Source organism: Leopardus geoffroyi, chromosome C3, assembly GCF_018350155.1.
Source record: "Leopardus geoffroyi isolate Oge1 chromosome C3, O.geoffroyi_Oge1_pat1.0, whole genome shotgun sequence".
Taxonomy (NCBI): Eukaryota; Metazoa; Chordata; class Mammalia; order Carnivora; family Felidae; genus Leopardus; species Leopardus geoffroyi.
In genome coordinates this window covers 66,579,479-66,604,070 of record NC_059338.1, presented here as the reverse complement: position 1 = coordinate 66,604,070, position 24,592 = coordinate 66,579,479, and the positions used below count along the sequence as shown (strand labels likewise).

The following is a 24,592-nucleotide window of genomic DNA, read 5'->3' as shown; positions in this document are numbered from 1 at the left end:
GGGGAGGGGAAGACAGAGAGGGAGACACAGAATCCGAAGCAGGCTCCAGGCTCCGAGCTGTCAGCACAGAGCCCGATGCGGGGCTCGAACTCACGAACTGCGAGATCATGACCTGAGCTGAAGTCAGATGCTTACCCACCCAGGCACTCCTATACAACTTATTTAAAGAGATAGTTCTGAGGGGCACAAGTGATTCACCCTTAGAGGCAAAAAGAGTTCTAACAGACTTTGTACAAACCACCAAAGAGAGAAAAGGGAATCAGTGTTCACACATGGAGTTGCTATACAGATGAAGATCTATCTATCTATTTTTTGTTGTTGTTTAGAGAGAGCACAAGCACAAGTGTGTGTGAAGGGGAGAGAGGCAAAGGGAGAGACAGAATTTTAAGCAGACTCCACACTGGGCATGTAGGGCACCCAGATGCCCCAAAGAGGCTTATTCTAAACAACCAACGGGTCCATGAGTAAATAAAAAAGAAATAAATTCATCAAAAAATACATGGAGACAAAGGACAACGAAAACGCAGTGGTCCAAAATCTTTGGGAGACAGCACAAGTTCTAAGAGGGAGCTATCCAGTAATAAAGGCTAACTGAAGAAACAAGAAGCTCAAGTAAACAATCTAACTTTTTACCTCAATTAGAAAAAAAGGCAAATGAAACCCAAAGTGGGTAGAAGGAGGGAAATAAAGAAGATCAGAGGAGAAATAAATGACGCAGAGGGGCGCCTGGGGGGCTCAGTTGGTTAAGTGTCCGACTTTGACCCAGGTCATGATCTCACAGCTCGTGGGTTCGAGCCCCGTGTCGGGCTCTGTGCTGACAGCTCGGAGCCCGGAGCCTGCTTCAGATTCTGTGTCTCCCTCTCTCTCTGCCCCTCTCCCGCTTGTGCTCTGTCTCTCTCTCTCAAAAATAAATAAACATTAAAAAAATTAATAAAAAAAGAAATAAATGAAATAGAGATTAAAAAAAACAAAAAAACAAAAAAACAACAATGAAACCAAGAACTGGTTCTTTGAAAAGATAAAACAAAATTGATAAACGCTTACCCAGACTCATCAATAAAAAGACCCAAATACATTAAATCAGAAACAAGAGAAAAACTGACACTACAGAAATACAAAGAATCAAGAGAATTCTATGAAAAATTATATGCCAACAAATCGGACAAACTAGCAGAAATGGATTAATTCCTAGAAATACACAATCTTCTAAACTATATCAGGAAGACACAAAAAATCTGAATAGACCAATTACTAGTAACAATATTGAATCAATAATCAAAACACTACCAAAAAATAAAAATCCAGGACCAGATGGATTAACATGTGAATTCCACCAGACATTTAAAGAAGAGTTAATACCTGTTCTCCTCAAACTATTCCAACAAACAGAAGAGGACAGAAAACTTTCAAATTCATTCTATGAGGCCAGCATTACCCCATTACCAAAACCAGACAAAGACACCACCAAAAAGAAAAGGAAAAGGAAAAGGAAAAGGAAGAAAGGAAAAGAAAAGAAAAGAAAAGAAAAGAAAAGAAAAGAAAAGAAAAAGAAAGGAAGAAAGAAAGAAAGAAAGAAAGAAAGAAAGAAAGAAAGAAGAAAACCACAGGCCAATATCCCTGATAAACATAGATGCAAAAATATTCAACAAAATACCAGCAAACTGCAGTCAACAATACATTAAAAGGATCATTCACCATGATCAAGTGGGAGTTATTCTGGAATATAAGGGTGGTTCCATATTCACAAATCAGTCAACATTATATACCACATCAACAAAATGAAGGATAAAAATTATATGATTATCTTAAAGGATGCAGAAAAGTCATTTGACAAAATTCAACTACCCATTCATGCTAAAAAACTTTCAGCAAAGCAGGTTTAGAGGGAATATATCTCAACATAATAAATGCCATATATGAAAAACCCACAAATAACATCAAATGCAATGGTGAAAAATTGAGAGCTTTTCCCCTAAGGTCAGGAACAAGACAAGGATGTTCATTCTCACTATTTTGATTCAGCATAAATAATACTGGAAGTCCTAGCCACAGGAATCCGACACACACACACACACACACCACGGAAAAGAAGAGAAGAGAAGAGAAGAGAAAAGAAAAAAAAGAAAAGAAAAGAGAAGAGAAGAGAAGAGAAGAGAAGAGAAGAAAAGAAAAGAAAAGAAAAGAAAAGAAAAGAAAAGAAAAAAGAAGAGAAAAGAAAAGAAAAGAAAAGATGTAAGAGGCACCCATACTGGCGAGGAAGAAGTTAAACTGTCACTGTTTGCAGATGACATGATACAATACATAGAAAACCCTAAAGACTTCACTAAAAAAAAAAAAACTACTAGTAGTAACAAATGAATTCAGCAAGGTTGCAGGATACAAAATTAAAACTCAGAAGTCGGTAGTATTTCACTAACACACTAATAAAGTAGGAGAAACAGAAATTAAGAAAACAACTGCTTTTACAATTATACCAACAAGAATAAATAAATACCTGGGAATAAACTTAACCAAGACGGTGAAAGACCATTTTGTACAAATGCTAATTTGTACTCTGAAAACTAGGACGGATGCTAAAGATGACACAAATGGAAAGATATCCCATGTTCATGGATTGGAAGAATTAATATTGCTAAAATGTTCCCACTAGCCAAAACAATCTATAGTTCAGGGCAATCCCTATGAAACTGGCAACAGCATTTTTCACAAAACTCGAACAAATACTACTAAAATTTGTACGGAACCACAAAAGACCCCAAGTAGCCAACGCAATCTTGAGGAAGAAGAACAAAGCTGGGGGTGTACTACAAGATTTCAAGCTGTGCTACAAAGCTGCAGTGATTAAAACAGTTTGCTACTGGCACAAAAACAGACACCTAAATCAATGGAACAGAGATCCCAGAAATAAACCCAAGCTTACATGCTCACTTAATCTATGACAAAGGAGGCAAGAATATACAATGGGGAAAAGACGGTCTCTTCAATAAATGGTGCTGGGAAAACTGGACAGCTGCATGCAAAAGAATGAAACTGGGCCACTTTCTCACACCCTACACACAAAAAAACCATCAAGGTGAGACCTGACAAAAATACTAACAGAGAGCACAGGCAGTACTTTCTCTCACTGACTGGCCACTGCAACATTTTTCTAGATATGTCTCCTAAGAAAGGGAAATGAAAGCAAAAATAAACTGTTGGGGCTACATCAAAATAAAAAAAAAAAACAAAACTTTTGCACAGTGAAGTAAACCATCATCAACATGAAAAGGCAACCTACTAAATTGGAGAAGATATTTCCAAATGATGTGTCTGATATGGGGTTAATATCCAAAACATATAAAGAACTTACATAATTCAACAACAAAAGACAAAGGAGAAGAGGACCTGAATAGACATTTTTCCAAAGAAGACATCCAGATGGTCAACAGACACGTGAGAAGATGCTCAACATCATTCACCATCAGGGAAGTGCAAATCAAAACCCCAGTGAGATATCACCTTGCACCTGTCAGAATGGCTAAAATCAGAGAGACGAGAATTAAGTGTTGGCAAGCATGTGTAAAAAAGGGAATCCTTGTGCACTGTTGGTGGGAATGCAACTGGTGCAGCCACTGTGGAAAACAGTATGGAGGTCCCTCAAAAAAATTAAAAATAGATATACCGTGTGATCCAGGAATTCCACTGCTGGCTATTTACCTACAGAAAATGAAAACACTAATTTGAAAAGATATATATATATATGCACCCTTATGTTTACTGCAGCATCATTTACAAAGCCAAGATATGGAAGCAACTTCAGTGTGCGTCAATGGACAAATGGATAAAGAAGATGTGGTGTATACACACATGATAGAATATTACACAGCCGTAAAAAGGGACGAGGTCTTGCCATTTGTGGTAACACGGGTGGACCTAGAGGGAATCACGTTAAGTGAGAGAAGCCAAACTGAGAAAGACAAATACCATATGATTTCACTCATATGTACCATCTAAAAAACAAAATGAATAAACAAACAAACGAAAAGCAGAATGACACCTAAAAAACAGAGAACAAACGTGGCTTCCAGAGGGGAGCGGGTGAGGGAAGCAGGGTGGGGGGTACAGGCTTCCACTTATGGAATGAATAAGATAAAGAAATAAAGGGCACAGCACAGGGAATACAGTGATACTGGAACGCTGCTGTGAGGTGACAGATGGCAGTTACACTTGTGGGGAACACAGCGTAACCGACAGAGAAGTTGAATCGCTATGCTGTACGCCTGAAATGTAACACTTGAGTATAAGTGTCAACTTATACTTAATAAAAAAATGTGTAAGGAACGCTTTATATCTTAGCAGTAAATGAAAGTCAATATGGATCTGTTCTGGGTAATTTCCTATGACTGATCCCGAGTCAACCGAGGACCTACGTACCGGCTGATTTTAAAAATGTGATGTTAAAAATCCCTTCCATTACTACATTAGTGAGTGTAAATGAAATTGTAATTTAAATGCTAACTTCCGGGAAAAGAAACCATTTTTGCTTGTGTGCAAGCAAATATGCCATGTTAAAAAATTATCTATAGTCAAAATATGAAATTCAGTCACGTTTAAGGATCTTTCTTGATTCAGAAGTAACTCCAAGCAACGAACAATGACAAAAACATGACAAAATACAAAGAGGCCTTTCAGAAAAAATGTGTACACAAATAAACGGAGTAAAATTTCTGTGAAATTATTCTTGCTTTTTCCCACCAGCATGAAACAGAGCAGAAGTCTCTTCCATAAGAGAACAGAATGAACAGTCTCCCCTAAGCCCTAGATCACATTTCATTTTCCAATTCTCTGCCTTCTCGCTCATGGGAGCCTCCCGGAATCCCTGAGTCTGCTGTATCCCTTCCTCATCGCCTAGCTGCTTCTCACCACACAGAATCTGGCATCTGCCGCGCCACCGCCTCAAAACCCTGTTGTCCCACATTTCTGGTTCCAATCGTTCTCCTCCTAGTCTTGGTTCCCTCTGTGGGGTTTTTGCCCCTCCTGTTCCACGGAAATTGTTCTTATCAGAGTTATCAACGAGCTTCCTAATGTTAAATTCAATGATCATTGTTTGGGCCTCATCTTACTTAATTCATACCTCATCTTGTTTAACGTATAGAAGACAGACTCGATATGCTTTCATCACATGGTCTCCAGGACACCAAATTTGTTGGGTCTTCTTCCCATCGTCCTTGCTGGCCACTTTGCTGTTTCTTCCTCATTAACAAACTTCCAAAGATCAGAGCACGCCAGGGCTCAGTGCTGGACCTTTGTGCCATCTATACCAACTGCTAAGGGATCTCAAGTAGTCTCACTGCTTTAAATACCATGGGAGTGATCTAATACTCCTAGGATTTTATTTCTAGCCTTAAAATCCAGCTGATCTGTCCAACGGCCTATGTGACATCTCCACGTGGGTGCCTAATACACATCTCAAACGGAACTTGTTTAAAATGAACTCCCGGTAATACTCTCATCCCCAACATGCTTCCCTTGCCCTGTTCCTTTCTAAATGGTAACTACATCCTCCTAATTTCTAAAGCCCCAAACCTCAGCACCATCCTTGATCCTTCCTCTTCCCTTCTCATCCCACGTCTAAACCATCAACAAAAACCAGTATCTTTATTGTTCAGGAGCACAAGAATTCCAATGTTTCTTACCACCACTTCTGCCCCCACCCTGGGCCAAGTCACCACCCTCCTTTGCCTGGATTTCTGTGACAGCCTTCTACAGGAGTTCAGGGCTTTTCTCCTCTTATCGAAGTCAGATTTTTTTTTTTTAATGTTTGTTTATTTTTGAGGGAAAGAGAGAGAGGAGAGGAGAGGAGAGGAGAGGAGAGGAGAGGAGAGGAGAGGAGCAGAAAGAGAAGGAGACAGAGGATCTGAAGCAGGCTCTGCGCTGACAGCTCAGAGCCTGATGTGAGGCTTGAACTCACGAGCCATGAGATCATGACCTGAGCTGATGTCGGATGTCTAACCGACTGAGCCACCCGGGCGCCCCTAAGTCAGACTATTCTTAACCAGGTAGTCAGAGTAACCCTTTTAAAACACAACCCAGTGTCTCAATTTTCCACTCAAAATCCTGCGGTACTCCCCGCATCAGTTTTCCTCAGAGTAAATAACCAGAAGTGACCTGCTATAAAGCCTTACATGATCTGGCCCCTGTTCCCCCTCATACTCCTCTCCTATGATTCTTTCCCCTTAAGTCTACTTCGGCCACACTGGCCTCCTTAAACTATTTTTCTTAATAGACTTTATTTTTTAGAAAAGTTTTAGGTCCATAGCAGAGATTTCCCACCTACTCCCTGCCCCCAAGCACGGTACAGCCCCCACAACATCATCCCCCACCAGAGTGGAACATTTGTTACAGTTAGTGAACTTACATCTGGCAGGTCGTTATCACTCCAACTCCACAGCTCACGTTAGGGTTTGGACACGTGTGTAACGGCATGTACCCATCACTGTAGCATCACACCAAGAGACTGCCCTGGACATCCTGCACTGGTGTCCTCCTGGACATCACATCCGCCCCCCTCCCCCAATCCCTGGCACCCACTCATCTTTTTACTGTCTCCACAGTATTGCCTTCTCATTATTTTTTTTAACAGGCTGTTCTCCACATAGAACGTTCTTCTACATCTGCAGAGATGCCCCCACTTTCTTCAGTCCTTCTCATCGCAATTTTTCCAGACCAGCCTATATACACAATTTGATTGCCCCCTTAATGCCTCATGGCCCCATCCTGTGCCTTACATTCTGTTCCTGGCATTTATCATTACCTAACATATTCTATATTTTACTTATTTTGTTTACAGCCCTTCACCTGGCTAAAGGAAAGCTCCATATGGATAGAGATTTGTCTGTCTGTCCACTGCCACGTTCCCAGTGCCTGCAACACTGCTTTACCCACAGCAGGTTCTAAAAAAGTCTGGCTGAGCGAATGTACCACACTAAATAAACTTTGGCTTCCAATAGAAGTTGAGAATGACAACAGCACACATCCGGCTGCCTAAAATCCTGGCACTTTCTCACACCTGGCCATTATGGCACCCAGGTTCTGGCTCTCCGGGACCTTCTGAGCCCACACGCTTCCCCCCACCTGCCTGGTCAGCACCTGCGGTCCTGCTCATCTCTCACTGCCAGGTTCCTCCTTGCCATCTGCTCCTGCCTGTCCCACTCCACACGGGACCACGAGTACCGCCCTGTCACCTGCCTTCAATGGCCTCGGCACGAAGTCCAAATTCCTTCCTCCTTCGTGACCTTGCCTCCACTTCCCTCTCCAGCCCCGCTTCTCACCCTCTCATCTGTGGCTCCACCGTAGGGAACAGCCTTCATCTTCGGAACGTGCCCTGTTCCCCTTTCCCTCTCCATCTTGGCACTTAATGGACTCCCTTCCACAGTTAGATATTTTCTATTTCTTTGGCCTTGGCTAGAATTTAGTCCAAAAAACCTAGACATACCAAAGTTACCTCCCGTGCCTCTGCGAGGGCTGCACCTGCCTTTCTGCTCACACTTACACCATCCCGCTGGTTTCCCGACCCACTGTCATCCTCGGGTGACTAATCTGGACTTTGGGATACGTGTACTGCCTGCGTATCTCCGGTCCCTGGCACACCGCAGGCATTCACCAGATACTGACAGGAGGGGTAGATAACTCGATGCTTACCTCTCTCTCCTGTTTTTTTCCAATTTGTCTTTCAAAATCAAAATTTCCTTGTTGAGAGCAAGTTGCTGGCCTTCTGAATCATGAAGTTCTTTCTTCAGGTTTTTAATTTCATTGGCGTGTATTCCTTCTCTTTTAGACAATTCTTCTTCATAAAAGATACTTTTCTTTTCTAAATCAGTCTTTAGTTTGGTGATCTCTTGCTGATGTTCTATGCTGCACAGTCCTGGTGAGTAACTAATTTGTTTTTGCTATAGAAGTAATAACAAAAAATTGGTTCATCTATATGAATAACAAAATGCCAATTATAACGTCTTTCTGTAATGCAAACAACTGTTCATATAACTGAATGTTACTTTTGTACATCATCACATAAAACAACTTTCTTTATTAAGGCTATTAACCTTTTGCCAGCCTTATGTTGCAAATATTGTTCTCAGTATATATATTCCCTTATTGTTGTTGTATTTTACAGCCTTCTTCCTACCAAGATTATATATTTATCTATAACTTCCATTGGCACTTAGTTATTTGCTGATATTTAAATTTCTAATTTATACACAATTATTGCTGGTGTATGGAGTGAGGGAAAAATCTAACCACGGCTTATTTCTGATGTGGAACCAATAAAGGATTATGAATATGCAAATGTCTTTAGAAGAGACAAATCTGGGGAAGGGAATGACAAAGCTAGGATGTACACAAAGGAGAGAGAGGGGCTTCTCCAATGGTCCAGAAGGACAAAGGTCTAATCAAACATCTTCACAACCACTGGAAAAAATGACAGTCTCTTGGCATTTAGGTAGGGCATTAGGGATGAGAAATTTAGCCAAAAGCCACCCTTTTAGAAATTAGGATGAAATGTCTTCCCAGTAATAAGGTGAAAGGAAAATGCAAAGTCCAAAGCTTCTTCCGGACGGTGGCTAAAGGGTAAAGAAAACAGAGATGATGACTGTTTAAGACCTCCTGAGCTTTGTAACTTTTCTACGACTTGCTTATAAGCTATCTATTCTCCCAGGTGTTCAACAATAAACCTTTTAAAACCCAAAGGACCTACGGGTGTACGTTTAGTGACAGCAGGGAATCACGCCCTAGAGGACAGTGTCTCTTGTTTTTGAAAACAGTATTAACGGCAGAAAAACTGTGAACAGTAGTTGATTTAAAGTTGAAAGAAAACTATCCTAACTTCTTCACATTTGAGATACCTACCTTTTTTTAAAACAAAACAAAACAAAACAAAAACACAAAACCAAAGACATCCACTGGGTGGGAGAAATGTCTCTGGGGTATCCACTGGAATATTTAACCGTTTACTACAAAACTATTCACGCTGTGTGTGCCTCCCACACGCAAGACCCAGATTCCAGCAGTTTCTGGGGGCAGCCTGGCGCACACCGCGCTGGGGAAACTGGGAAGAGCCGCAGCAAGTCAGATTCTGGCGCGTACGCATCTCCTCAAAAATGATGCCAAGATTGACATCTGCGGCACTGACCGCTTACCTCTTCATTTTCAGAGTCCCCTCAAGAACATTTCGGTCTGCTGCTCTGTTTCGTACAGTTTGCTGTTGGCAGAGCAGCAGCACGCACTGAAGTTTCGAGCAAAAACTACCCTGACGTCAAAACCTACCAAAGGTACCACCAAAGAAAGTCATGGGCTCAAGTCACTTGTTGATAAGGATGTCAGAAAAAAAAAAAAAAAAAATCAAATCAAATGCCAATGAAGTAGGGGTGCCTGGGTGGCTCAGTTGGTTGGTCGAGAGTCCGAACTTCGGCTCAGGTCGTGATCTCATGGTCTGTGAGTTCGAGCCCGGGTCAGGCTCTGTGCTGACAGCTCAGAGCCTGGAGCCTGGAGCCTGCTTTGGATTCTGTCTCTCTCTCTCTGCCTCTCCCACGCTCATGTTCTCTCTCTTTCTCTCTCTCCCCAAAATATATAAATATTACAAAAAAAAATTTTTTAATGCTGATGAAATGAAACCGTATATAAAAAAGACACTATCTACCACAAAAAGAACACGTCTTCTTGCAGGTATTGAAGGTAATTTAATATTAGTAAATTTATTAGTAAATGCAAAAAAATTGCATTAGTTTAATGGATTCCATTAAAATAAACCCATATGATAATCTCAGTAGGTACCCATGCCCAAATGTATTTGATAAAACCCAATACCAATTGCAAATACCACCCCAAGTCCCATAATAAAGCAAAAAACAATAAAGTAATTCTCCTACCTTAAAAAGTGCCCCCTTTTCAGCTATCAGACAAATACCTACTGGTGAAGCACCAGAAATACAAAGATTTAGAAATAATAATAATGGAAAGGGTGCCTTCCATGATCTCTTATGTAGTAGTTTTTAAATACTCTGTTTGACCAAGGAACGTGTGCAACAGTCACAAGAAATTATCAGAAAGGAAAGTGATAAAACCACTATAATTTCCATATAATTGTTCGCCCAGAAAATGTAAATAAATCCATTAAAAAGTGGCAGAATTGCTAAAGCTGAGTAAAGCAACTGCATGTAAGATAAACACAAATCAGCAGTACTTCTGGAGAGTGGAATGAGCAAGAATAAAACACAGCAAAAAATTTCACGGTTTTAAAAACAATCAAACAAAAATGATCAGAATCGAATACACACATGTGAGGAATAACAATAGTGAGTAATTTATCTGAATATTACATGAAGAAAGGACAAGTCTTTATAACAGACCTTAAAGAAGACTTGAAACAATGTAGAAAAATACCAACTACGTGAAAGAAAAGATTAAATGCATATGTACTTAATATTTATCATATTATATTCCTTGTAAATGTAATTAAAAAATTAAATACGGGAAATGACGCAGGGGTGGCAGGTGGAGACAAAAGTTCCCAGTACATAGGAAAAATACACTTGGAAAAATGCCAAAGAAAATCCTGGAGGAAAAAAGGAGTAAAGAGGGAGAGAGAAGAATATTCTTTTCAGATATTAAAACATACTATATAAATCTTATTTTTAAAAGTTTTATTTATTTTTGAGAGAGACAGAACATGAGCAGGGGAGGGGCAGAGAGAGAGAGGGAGACACAGAATCTGAAGCAGGCTCCAGGCTCTAAGCTGTCAGTGCAGAGCCCGACACGGGGCTCGAACACATGAACCATGAGATCATGACCTGAGCCGAAGTCGGACGCTTAATCGACTGAGTCACCCAGGCGCCGAGTTAAGTATTTTTAGACCCAATAGAAACGTGCAGGAAAAGGCAGAATTACATGCTTAACAAACCGTGAACAAAGGATAAGCCAAGCTTTGAAGCAATAAAAGAAACATTGACAAAAATGAGAACAAATCTCCTGTAATTTGAAAAGGAAACAAGACCAAAATTAAAGGGCAAATGATAAATTAATAAATAGTTGTGGAAAAACTAAGAAATATGCTTTCTCGCTATGCAAAGGGTTTATATGAACTGTAAGAGAAAAATTCAGACTATAAAATTAAAAAGGCAAATGACTTAAAGCAATAATTCACAAAGAAAAAGTGATTAATAAACAATCTACTAATAAAGCAAGAAATGCCTCTTATACTTGCAACAATCTGTGGCCCGTACCAAGTGCCTCGAAGTGATTTGACAATTTCATTTCTAGGTATCCGTTCTAAGAAATAATATTTAAAAAAGCAGGGCACAAAAGCGTTCATGGTAATACTGCAAAAGCGAAAGATAAATATTTAATAGCAGAGGATTGAATGACTGGATATTTTTCCATAATCATGAAGATTGTTTGTGATAGTTACGTAACAAGTGTAAATGCTTGTGTTGTACTTTCAAGTGAAAAATCCATGTGTTAAAGGTTGAATTGTGTCCTTCCAAAATTCATGTTAAGGCACTAACCACCACTAGTATCTCAGAATATGATCATATTTTAAAATATGGTCTCAAATACCGTCTGATCTGACCTATGTGCAATCTAATGGCGGTTGTCCATGGCTGGGACAGTGAGGGAATGGGGAAATGTGGGTCAAAGGGTACAGAAATTTCACACATGTAGGATGAATAAGTTCTGGAGATCTGACGTGAAGCAGGGTGAACACAGTTAACAATACTGTATTGTATACTGGAAATTTCTAAGAGGGTGGATCTTAACTGTTCTCAGACTAAAAAAAAAAAAAAAACAAAGATAAGTGAGGCTATGTTAATCAGCTCGTTGTGGTACATATTTCACAATGTATACGTATACCTAAATATTACATTTTATACCTTAAGTATACACAATTTGTATTAGTCAATCGTATCTCAATAATGTTGGAAAAAAAATAAAAGTAAGGTCTTTACAGAGGTAACTGACTTAAAATGAGGTCATTAGGATGGGCCCTATTCCAATATAACTGTGTCCTTATAAAAAGAAATCTGGACTCACAATCTTGCACACAGAAAGAAGGCAGAGTCCAGGTGATACATAAACCAAGGAACGCAAACTATCACCACCCCACCAGCACTGCTTTCGGCCATCTAGTTGCGATAATTGGGACAATAAGTTCCGGTTTTTGAGGCCACCCAGTTTGTGGTGATCTGTGGCAGCCCCAGCAAACTAACACAACAGGGTGAAAAGCTCTTGTAGCCTATGGTCAAAACAACTGAAAAGTATATATTTTTTAACAGCCTGATTGAGCTACTATTCACATACCATACCATTTAAAGTGTACAATTCAATGGCTTATGGATATTGCGTTAGCGGTGAAACACATAGCCCATAAAGTTCTGCCATTTTAACCATTTTAAGCATAGAGTTTAGTAGGTGTTACATTCAGAATGTTGTGCAACCATGACCACAAACTTTTTCAATATCCCAAAGAGAAATTCTCTACAACCACTAAAACCACTAAAGAATAATTCCCCATTACCACTCTACCCAGCCCCTGGTAACCTCAATTCTGCTTTTTATCTCAATGAATTTGCCTATTCTAGATACTTCATCCAAGTAGTCATACAGTATTTGTTCTTTTTGGTCTGGCATTTCTCACTTAGCATAATGTGTTCAAGGCTCATCCATGCTGGAGCATATATCAAGAGTCCTCCCTTTTGAGGGCTGAATGATATTCCATTGTATATAAATACATTTGCTTCTGTCCATCTGTTGATGGACACTTGATTGTTTCCACCTTTTGGATACTGTAATAATGTTTCAAAGAACACTGGTGTAAAAACTATCTGTCTGAGTCCCTCTTGCAATTCTTTAGGGTACAGTACGCAGGAGGAGAATTGTTGGGTCATATGGCTAACTCTATGTTTCCCTTTCTGAGGAACCACCAAACTTTTAACATGCTTGCAAACACCTGTTTCGTTTCTTTTCAACCCCCTATTTTAGCCATCCTAGTAGGTATGGAATGGTATCTTGAGGTTTTTAACTTCAAGATGTTGAACGTCTTTTCATGGGCTTATGGGCTATTAAAATATCTTCTTTGGAGAAATGTCTATTCAAGTTATTTGCCCTTTTTTATAATGTTTATTTATTTTTGAGAGAGAGAGAGAGAGAGAGAGAGAGAGAGCGCATGCGTGAACGCATGAGCATGGGAGGGGCAGAGAGGAGACACAGAGTCAGAAGCAGGCTCCAGGCTCTGAGCTGTCAGCATAGAGCCTGACATGGGGCTCGAACTCACAAACCGTGAGATCATGACCTGAGCCAAAGTCGGATGCTCAACCGACTGAGTCACCCAGATGCCCCTGCCCATGTTTTGAGTAATTTGCTTTTTGTTGTTCAACTGTAGGATTTGTAGGATTTGTTTATATATTCTGGATATCAAACTCCTACTTAATTTGCAGATGATTTCTTTCATTCCTTTAAAAATGTCCTTTGATGTAATGCACACAAGTTTTTATTTTGATGAAGTCCAACTTATCGATTTTTTTTTTTTTTTTTTTTTGCTTAGGTTTTCAGTGTCATATCTGAGTCCATGCCATGGTCATGAACAGTTACCCCAGTGTTTTCCTCAAGAGTTTTATGGCTGTAGCTCTTATATTCAGGTTGATCCATTTTGAATAAATTGTTTTATACAGCAAGAGCTAAGGATCCAAATTTCTTTGCATGCAGAAATACAGTTGTCTTGGCACATAAATTGAATAGATTGAATAGATTTAGTACGATGTCAAAAGGCACATGGCCATAGATGCAGGAGTTCATTTCTCCACTCTTCATGCTATTCCAGTGGCTTGTGTTTCTATTCTTAGGCCAGTACCACACACTTTTTGTTACTGTAACTTTGTAGTAAGTTCTGAAACTGGGAAGTTTGAGTTCTCCAATTCCGTTTTTCTTTCTCATGATTGTTTGGCTGCTTGGGGCCACCTGAAACTCTATATGAATTTTAGGATTCTATTTTCCATTTCTGCAGAAAGGGCTATTGGAACTTCACTAGCAACTGTAATGAACCTGTACATCGCTTTGGGTAACAATGACATCTAAACAATATTAAGTCATCCTATCCATAAATGTAGTATGTCTTTCCATTTACTATGTCTCCTTTAATATCTTTCAGCAATGTTTTGTAATTTTCAGTACACAAGTCTTTAACCTTCTTGGTCAAATTTATTCTAAGGAACTTTATTCTTTTAGCTGCTATTATAATTGAAATTGCTTTCACAATTCCCTTTGTGGATTGTTCATTGCTGACTTACAGGCACACAGCTAATTACTGAAGATTGGTTTTGCAACCCTGGGGTCATCTGTTGTCTACTTACTAAGTCTTAAAAGTTTTCTCTATATTTTGCATGACAGTCTTTTGCAGAGCAGAAAATTTTAATTTCTTTTTTTTTTTTTATTTAGTTTTTTTAAATGTTTATTTGTTTTGGAAAGAGAGAGAGAGACAGAGCCTGATGCAGGGCTCGAACTCATGAGCTGTGAGATCATGACTTGAACCGAGGTCAGATCGGATGTTTACCCGACTGAGCCACCCAGGCACCCCAAAAAATTTTAATTTCAATTAAGTCTAGCGTATCAAGTCTTTATATCACGGATTGTGTCTTTGGTGCTGTATGTAAGAAGTCACTGTCCTACCAAAGGTCATGTAGGTCTTCTCCTATGTTATCTTCCAGAAGTGTTTTAGTTTTAGGTTTTACATTTAGGTCTGCGATCCATTTCGAGTTGGTTTTTGTAAAGGTTGTAAGTTTCATTCATTCATTCATTCATTCATTCATTCATTCATTCAATTATGTGGATGTCTAGTTGTTCAGCACTATCTGCTGAAGAGACAATCTTTACTCCACTGTATTGCCCTTCCTCCTTTGTTAAAAATGACTCCTATGAATATTCATTCAGTGTCTTGACTACTGCATGTTTATAGTAAGTCTTGAAGTCAGGCAGTCAGTCTTCCAACTGTATTCTTTTCCTTCAATACGGTGCTGGCTATTCTAGGTCTTTTGTCTCTAAACAAACCTTATATTTAGTTTGATGATATCCACAAAAGGACTAGTTGGGATTTTGACTGGGAATGCATTAAATCTACAGACCAAGATGGGAAGAACTTACATCTTCATGATACTGAATCTTCTTATCCACAAAACGGAATGTCTCTCCATTTATCTAGTTCTTTTATTTCTTTTATCAGAGTTTTATAGTTTTCCCCATATAGGTCTAACGCACATTTTATTAAATTTGTACCTAAATATTTCACTTTTGTGGGTATTATTATTAATAGTGTTGAGCTTCAAATTTCAGTTTCCACTTGTTCAAGGCTGTTGTATAGGAAAGCAATTGGCTTTTGTGTATTAATCTTGTATCCTGCAACCTTCCTATAATGTCTAATTAGTTCCAGTTCTTTCATCAATGTTTTTCATTCTCTGTATAGACGATCATGTCGCCTCTGAACAGACAGTTTTACATCTTCTTTCACAATCCATATACCTCTTATTTTGCCTTGTCTTACTGCATTAGCTAGGATGTCCAATACAACATTGAGAGGCGGTGGTGAAAGGTACATCTTCACCATGCTCTGGATCTTAGTGAAAAAGTGTCAAGTTTCTCAGCAATAAGTATAAGGTTAGCTGGCATAAGGCAGCTGCCTTAATGATTGATCATGGTGTTGAGTTCACCCATGTCCTTACTGACTTTACATCTCCTGGACTTGTTCATTTCTGCAACAGGGGTGTTGAAGTTTCCAAGTAGAATAGTATAGTCATCTATTTTTCTTTGCAGTGCTAACAGTTTTTGCTTCATGCATTTTGATGCTGCTTTGTTAACGCATACATGTTAAGTCCTGTTATGTCTTCTTGGAGAACTGATTCCTTTATCGTTATCCGATGCCCTTTTTAGTCCTAAAAACTTTTGTTACTCTGAACTCCACTTTGAAATTAATATAGCTACTCCTGCTTTCTTTTACTTGGTGTTAGCATGGTATATCTTTCTTCATCCATTTACTTTTAATCTATATCTGCCTCTATATTTAAAGTGGGCTTCTTATAGACAATATATAGTTCGATATTTTTATCCTATCTGACACAATCTCTGGGGTTTTTTATTTATTTCAAAAAATTTTTAATGTTTATTTTTGAGAGAGAGAGAGAGAGAGAGAGAGAGAGAGAGAGAGAGAGAGAGAACATGAGTGGGTGAGGGACAGAGAGAGAGGGAGACACAGAATCTGAAGCAGGCTCCAGGCTCTGAGCTGTCAGCACAGAGCCCAACAACAGGGCTCGAACTCATGAGCTGCAAGATCATGACCTGAGCTGAAGTCAGATGCTTAACTGACTGAGCCATCTAGGCACCCCACAATCTCTTTTGTAACTGGTGTACTTAGGCCATTGACATTCTAAGTGATTATTGATATTTTTGGATTCATATCTACTATATTTGCTACTGTTTTTCTATTTATTGTCTGTGTTCTTTATTCCTATTTTTGTCTTCTACTCCTCTTCTGTCTTGGTTTTAATCAAGTGATTTATATGATCCCATTTTCTCTCTGCTCTGGGGATATGTTACACTTCCTTTTTAGTGGTTGTGCTATAGTTTGCAATATCTATTTACAACCAGTTCAAGTCTGTTTTCAAAATATATTCTACCACTTCACGCGTAGTGCAAATACTTTAAAATGAAATAATCCCAATTCATCCCTCCTATCCTCTAGATCATTGTTTTCATTCATTTCAGTTTTATACAAGCATATAGAAGCATGTGTGTATGCACATATAATCAAACACATTATTATTTTTAAGTATTAGATTAAGAAAAATAAAATTTTAAATTTATTTTACCTTATTCCTTCTCTGATGCTTTTTCTTTAACTTTTTTTAATATTTATTTTTGAGGGGCGCCTGGGTGGCTCCGTCGGTTAAGCGTCCAACTTCAGTTCAGGTCATGATCTCGTGGTTGGTGGGTTCGAGCCCCACGTCGGGCTCTGTGCTGACAGCTCGGAGCCTGGGGGGCTGCTTTGGATTCTGTGTCTCCCTCTCTCTCTGCCCCACCTCTGCTCACACTCTGTTTCTCTCAATAAATAAACATTAAAAAAATATTTTTGAGAGAGAAGGAGACAGAGAATCCGAAGCAGGCTCGGTGATGTCAACGCAAAGCCTGACACAGGCCTCAAACTCACCAACTGTGAGATCATGAGCTGAGCTGAAGCTGGATGTTCGACCGACAGCCACCCAGGCGCCCCTCTGATGCTTTTTCTTTATGTAAATACAAGTTTCTGACCTATGTAATTTTCCTTCTCTCCAGATAACTCCTTTTAACATTTCTTGCAAGGAGGTTTACTGGCAACAAATTCCTTAAATTTTTGACGCAGAAAGTCCTTATTTTTCTTTTGCTTTTGAAGGGTAATTTCATAGGGTACAGAATTCTAGGTTAATTTTTTCTCGCAACACTTTAAATATTTCACTCCACTCTCATCTTGTTTGCATGGGTTTCTGAGAAGTCAGCTGTAATCCTTGTCTTACATCCTCTACAGATAAGGTAGTGTGTTTTTTTGTTTTGTTTTGTTTTGTTTGCTCTGGCTTTTAGGATTTTTCTTTATTTTGACTTTCTGTCCTTCGAAAATGGTATCTCTAGGTGTAGTTCTTTGGGCATTTATCCTGCTTGGTATTCTCTGAGCTTCCTGGATCTGGGGTTTGGTGTCTGATACTAATTTGGCGAAGTTCTCAGTCACTGTTGTTTCAAATATTTCTGCTGTTCCTCTCTTTCTTCTCATTCTGATAGTCCCATTGGACATGTCACAACTTTTATAGTTGTTCCACAGCACTTGCATAGTCTCTTCTGGTGGTGTTTTTTTCCACTGTTTTTCTCTCCGCCTTCCAGTTCGGTCAGTTTCTATTTAGATATCCTCACGCTCAGAGTCTTTCCTCAGCTATGCCCATTAAAGATTGTTTTTGTTTCTTTTTTTTAATGAATATAATTTATTGTCTAACTGGCTTCTATACAAAACCCAATGCTCATCCCAACAAGCGCCCTCCTCAATGCCCATTACCCACTTTCCTCTCTCCCCCAACACCCCCATCAACCCTCAGTTTGTTCTCTGTATTTAAGAGTATCTTATGGTTTGCCTCCCTCCCTCTCTGTAACTATTTTTCCCCCTTCCCTTCCCCCATGGTCTTCTGTTCAGTTTCTCAAGATCCACATACGAGTGAAAACATACGGTATCTGTCCTTCTCTGACTGACTTCTGTCACTGAGCATGATACCCTCCAGTTCCATCCACATTGCTACAAATGGCCAGATTTCATTCTTTCTCATTGCCAAGTAGTATCCTGTTGTTATATATAAACCACATCTTTATCCATTTGTCAGTTGATGGACATTTAGGCTCTTTCCATAATTTGGCTATTGTTGAAGATGCTGCTATAACATTGGGGTACATGTGCCCCTATGCATCAGCACTTCTGTATTCCTTGGGTAAATTCCTAGTAGTGCTATTGCTGGCTCATAGGGTAGCTCTAATTTTAGTTTTTTGAGGAACCTCCACACTGTTTTCCAGAGCAGTTGCACCAGTTTGTATTCCCACCAACAATGCAAGAGGGTTCCCCTTTCTCCACATCCTCACCAGCATCTGTGGTTTCCTGAGTTGTTGATTTTAGCCACTCTGACCGGAGTGAGGTGATAGCTCAGTGTGGCTTTGATTTGTACTTCCCTGATGATGAGGGAGGTTGAGCATCTTTTCATGTGTCGGCTGGCCATCTGGATGTCTTCTTTGGAAAAGTGTCTATTCATGTCTTCTGCCCATTTCTTCACTGGATTATTTGTTTTTCAGGTGTTGAGTTTGGTAAGTTCTTTATAGATTTTGGATACTAGCCTTTTATCCGATATGTCATTTACAAATATCTTTTCCTATTCTGTCAGTTGCCTTTTAGTTTTGTTGATTGTTTTCTTTGCAGTGCAGAAGCCTTTTATCTTGATGAGGTCCCAATAGTTCCTTTTTGCTTTTAATTCCCTTGCCTTTGGAGATGTGTCGAGTAAGAAATTGCTGCAGCTGAGGTCAAAGAGGTTGTTGCCTGCTTTCTCCTCTAGGATTTTGATGATTTCCTGTCTCACATTCAGGTCTTTCATCCATTTTAAGTTTATCTCTGTGTATAAGAAAGTGGTCTAGTTTTATTCTTCTGCATGTTGCCGTCCAGTTCTCCCAGCACCGTTTGCTAAAGAGACTGTCTTTTTTCCATTGGATGCTCTTTCCTGCTTTGCCAAAGATTAGCTGGCCATACATTTGTGGGTCCAATTCTAGGTTCTCTATTCTATTCCATTGGTCTATGTGTCTGTTTTTGTGCTAATACCATACCATCTTGGTGATTACAGCTTTGTAGTAGAGGCTTTTTTTTTTTTCATTTATTTATTTATTTTTAGTAATCTCTACACCCAGCGTGGGGCTTGTATTCATGACCCCAACATCAAGAGTTTACATGTTCTTCAAACTGAGCCAGCCAGCATCCCAAGACATTGTTAATTTCTGTTACAGTATTTTTTATGTCTAGCATTTCTTTTTGATTCTTAGAATTTCCATCTCTGTTTTTACCTTGTTCATGTATTCTTCCATGCTCTCTACCCACTAGAATCCTCAGCATATCAATCAATCATAGTTTTAAACTCCCAGTCTCATATTTCAACATCTCTGCCATGTCTGAGTCTGGTTCTGATGCTTGCTCTATCTCTTCCACCTGTATTTTCTGCCTTTCAGTATATCTTGTAATTTTTTGTTGATAGGCACACACGATGTTGTGCATAAAGGAATGCTGTAAACAGGCTTTTAGTAATGTGGTGGTGAGTTGTGGGGTGAGGGGAAGTGTTCTACAGTCCTAGGATTAGACACCAGTCTTTTATTGAGCTGGTGCCTCTGGACCATACACTGTAAACCCTGTCAGCTTTTATCTCCCCCTTAGTTTGGGCAGGATGACCAGAGCAGGCTGGAATTGGATGTTTTCCTTCTCTCAAGTTCATCAGGCTCTGATAAACTCCAGCAAGTTAAGCTCTGGTTGAAGAGTTTCTCCAGAGAGCAGACCATGTTAAGACGAACAGGATGCTCTGGCATATTTCAAAATGGTTCCCATTACTGTTAGCATAAGGGGACTCTTCTCTGATATTCACTGTGAGAACCCGGTCAAGGTCCAGGAAGTAAAACTCACAAAAGTGTGGGATCCTGCCAATGACTATGTTCTCTGGAGATTTTATCTCTTAGACTTGTCCACACCGAACCTCCAACGATCTTTCAGTTATAGTACAGGTTTCCATACACTGGCACTGATTCCTACAAAGGTTTCTGTTCTGGTAAATTGTGATTCTCTGTATTTCTGGTAAATTGTGATTCTCTGTATTTACCTGTCCACATCTCCAAATGTAAGAGCAGCGGCTTATCCTGTGATGTCACCTCTCTTGCAGGTATAAGAAGAGTTGTTGATTTTTTTGATTTATTCAGCTTTTAACTTGTTCAAACATAGTGTCTTCCAAGCATCATATATGCTGGGCTAAAAACTAGTAGCATTTTTTTGAATATTTTAATATATTGGATCATATGATCTATGAACAGAGAGAGTGTTTCGTTTTTTTTTTCTTTCTTTTTTCCATTCCAGTTTGGATGCCTTTTATTTCTTTTTCTTGTTTAATTCCTCTGGCTAGAGACTCCAGTATAAGTTACATAGTAGTGGTAAAAATGGGCATCCTTGTCTCATTCCTAATGTTAGGGACAAAGTTCTTGGTTGTTCAACACTGAGAATGATGTTAACTGTGGGCTTTTCATAAATGTCTTCCATCGTGTGAATACATTCCCTCCTAGTCCTAGTTTTCTGGGAGGTTTGTTCATGAAAGGATGTTGGATTTTGTGAAATGACTTAATGTGCTTCAATTAAGATGATCATTCCCCCCACTCAGGTTCTATTAATGTGATTTATTTTCTTACTGAACTACCCTTGGATTCCTGAAGTAAAACCATTTGTCATGGTGCATAATCCTTTTAATATCATTTTGGACTTGGTTTGCTAGCATTTTGTTGAGGATTTATATACATCTATGTTCATTAGGAACACTGGTCTGTAATTTTCTTTTCTTGTAATGTTTTCTTTCTTTTTTTTTTCTTGTAATGTTTTTAATATGGCTTTGGTATCAGGGTAATGCTGACCTTATAGGAGGATGAGTTGAGAAGTACTCTCTGCTCTTGTAATCTTTGGAAGAGTTTAAGAGGGATTGGTGTTCATGCTTCTTTAAATGTTGGATTCAATTCACTGAAAGCCTCTGGCCGGGACTTTTCTTTGTCAGGAGATTTCTTCTTATTGATTCCATCTCTCCACTTGTTATATGTCTGTTGAGATGCTCTGGGTTTTGTTGTTGTTGTTTTGTTTTGTTTTGTTTTGTTTTGTTTTTTGAGACACTTTAAGTAATTTGTATGCTTCTAGTTAAAGGTTTGTCAATTTTATTGATCTTTGAAAAAATCAACTTTGGTTTCATTCAATCTTATTATTTTTCTATTTTCATTTAATTAACTCCTCTCTAATCTTTATTATTTTCTTCCTTCTAGCTTTGAGTTTCTTTTGCTCTTCTTCTGATTCCGTAAGATATTAAATTAGGTAACTGATTTAAGATCCTCCTTCTTTTTTTTTTTTTTTTAACGTAGTTACTTATGGCCATAAATTTCCCTCTGAGCACTGCCATACTGCATTGTATGGTCAGTATGGTGTTTTCATAGGATTCCTCTCTAGGTGTTTTCTAATTGCCCTTGATTTCTTCTTTGATCCACTGGTAAAGAGCATCTTGTTTTATTTCCACATATTTATTAACATTCCAGTTTTCCTTGTTACTGATTTTTATCTTCATTCCATTGTGGTTGCAGAAGACACTTTGTATGATTTCAGTCTTCTTACATTTTTGAGACTTGTTTTGTGCCTAACATCCGGTCTATCCTGGAGAATATACCATGTGCACTTGAGAAGAATGTGTGTTCTGCTGTGTTGAGTAGAAGGTTCTATACATGTTTGTTAGGTCTAGTTGGTTATAGTGTTGCTCAAGACCTCTGTATCCTTAGGTATCTTCTGTCTGTATGTTCTATGCATTATTGGAAATGGGGTATTGAATTTTCTGTTATTCAAGAATTATTTCTCCCTTCCATTCTATTGAAAACTGCTCCTAATGAACTGAAGATTCCTACACCCTTTTAGAATGGCCAAAATAGGTTTCAAAACCAATTCAAAATAGGTTTACAAGAAATTAAACCAAGAAATTCCAATTTTAAATACCCTTAAGGAAAGACAGTATGAGAATAATCACAGCCAACACTTACTGAGCCTTTACTTTCTGCCAGGCCCTAGGGAAATAATTTTAAATGCATTAGCTTATTTATATACTGGGGAGATTTATGATTATCCCAAATTTATAAATGATACAAGAGATTATGAGAGTTTGATCAACAGGTAAATACATGTGATTCAAAGTTCTCAGTGCAGCAGTGTTTACTACAGAAAACAATAAAGAGCAGACTAGTGGATAGAACATGGCACTGAGTTAGAAAATCCAGGTTAACAATTGTGTTAATGTTTATTTTTTTTGAGAGACAGAGAGAGAGAAACAGAGAGTGTGAGTAGGTGAGGGACAGAGAGAGAGAGACACAGAATCCGAAGCAGGCTCCAGGCTCCGAGCTGTCAGCACAGAGCCCGATGTGGGGCTCAAACTCATGAATCGTGAGATCATAACCTGACCCGAAGTTGGACGCTTAACCGACTGAGCCACCCAGGCACCCCTTGAAAATCCAGGTTTATCACTTTATCACTTATGACTACATAATCCTGAACTCTCCTGGGTCTTAATTTCCTCAAATGCAAATAATCCCTAAGATACCTCCAGTCTTTATGATGCTTGTTTGTTACCCAATCACCTACATGCCGGAAACAAAAGAGTCCCTGACTGAAAATCATTTGAGACAGTAATGTAATACCTTCTATACACTAATCCTGTTTCAGAAACGTAACTATATAGAAGAAACATCTCTAGTTTGAAAAGCTAACCAAGACTGTGCAATCATGATGAATCACAAAAAGAAAAATAAATCAATCTCTGAACAAGAAATAAAATCTAGAATTTATATTTACATTTACAACAGAGAAATCTTATTTGCAACCACTGATCTCTAACCGTCAGAGAAAAAGTTCTGACCAAGTGTACCGCGTCATTCGTTCATGGATTTAACACATTTATCAAACAAGTGTTAAACATGTGGCATCGAGCCAAGTTAATACTATACTTGTATGTTTTCAATAAGCTAGGTCACAGTTTGGGCAAGGAGACATTTTGTGGATAAATACAAAAAAAGCTATGCTAAAGTTATTAACAGAATCCCACAGTGGCATAAACTTCCTGAGATGACATGCAACTTGATTCTTATGTCTGCCAGATGAGTGAGACTAGACTGTGCATGGTTATGCAAGGAGAGGGTGTAGGGGAGGGGTGGGAGACAACACAGGAGACTGCTCCAAGGTTAGAGTGAAGAAAAAGCAGACATCATTCAGATTATCATTTAGCGTTGTAGAAACAGGATGTCCATTTAATCCCATTCTCTCACTTTGGCATACCTAACGCTATTATCACAGCTAATAGTTACTGAGCACTTTACAGATATATGTATGGACTCCTAACATAAAACCAATGAGATAGGGTTTTACAGATAAGAAAACCTAGGTCCAAAGAGATGAAATGTTTTGTCCAGTATCACATGGCTAGTAACAGATAAGGCTAGGACTTAAAACCAAGTAGTCCAACTTGAGAGTTGGCACAAGGATATCCCTCGCTCGGATGTGTTAACCCATGCCCATTATCATCTGATCCCCCCTCACAGGAGTACATGCAGAGCTACCCTGAGGCTCTCCTCAGTCATTTACAAGATTGAGGATCTGGGTATGTGACGGTGCCCCCATGCAGATTCCCAGTGCATCTTGTCCAGGTGTGCACAAATATTTTAACTCTTTCCCCATAGATTTCTTCTCCCCACTAAGCACAACCTTCCCTTTCCTTCCAGAATGCTGGGGAAGTCTATGTCAGCCTCTACTAGTAAGAAGGAGAATTACGAATGTTAGGTTTGAAGGAGAGCTAGTTTTTACCCCACGTCAAAGAGAGAACATAAACTAACACTCCTGTTAAGCCTAAAGAGAAGAAAATTAATTCAACTTCGCAAATGTGAAATCAAACGATACCTTTAGTCCCTCCAATTCATTTTCCAGTTGCTTAGAATAGTGCTCACTCTGTTCACGCAATTTCCTGTCTTTAGATGCTTCAGCAGCCACAGCTTCTGAATGAACTTCCAGCTTTAAAATAAAATGAACAAAGCAGATTTCATGGTTATACCTGTTTTTTCCAGTAAAATGCTTTTTCCCCCATGGGAATTTACCTTGTCACAAGAAGATAACTCAAATGTTGAAGTTCACATTAAGTAAAATTATCCAACAAGAAAACTGTTTTTAAGAATTCAAGTATGATATACACATCATTTCACTCATCTGAAA

At 38.9% G+C, this 24,592-nt stretch overlaps 1 protein-coding gene across 15 annotated transcripts in view; it reads right to left on the bottom strand.

The window, feature by feature from the left end:
- CDC42BPA (CDC42 binding protein kinase alpha) overlaps nucleotides 1–24,592 on the bottom strand; it is a 320,829-nt gene that overhangs the window by 96,472 nt on the left and 199,765 nt on the right. For all 15 annotated transcript variants that reach the window (XM_045453221.1, XM_045453229.1, XM_045453222.1 and 12 more), the window contains 2 exons: nucleotides 24,284–24,394; nucleotides 7,681–7,928 (listed from right to left, as the gene is read on the bottom strand). In XM_045453221.1, the coding sequence (XP_045309177.1) occupies nucleotides 7,681–7,928; nucleotides 24,284–24,394 (359 nt within the window). The remainder of the gene's footprint in view (nucleotides 1–7,680; nucleotides 7,929–24,283; nucleotides 24,395–24,592) is intronic.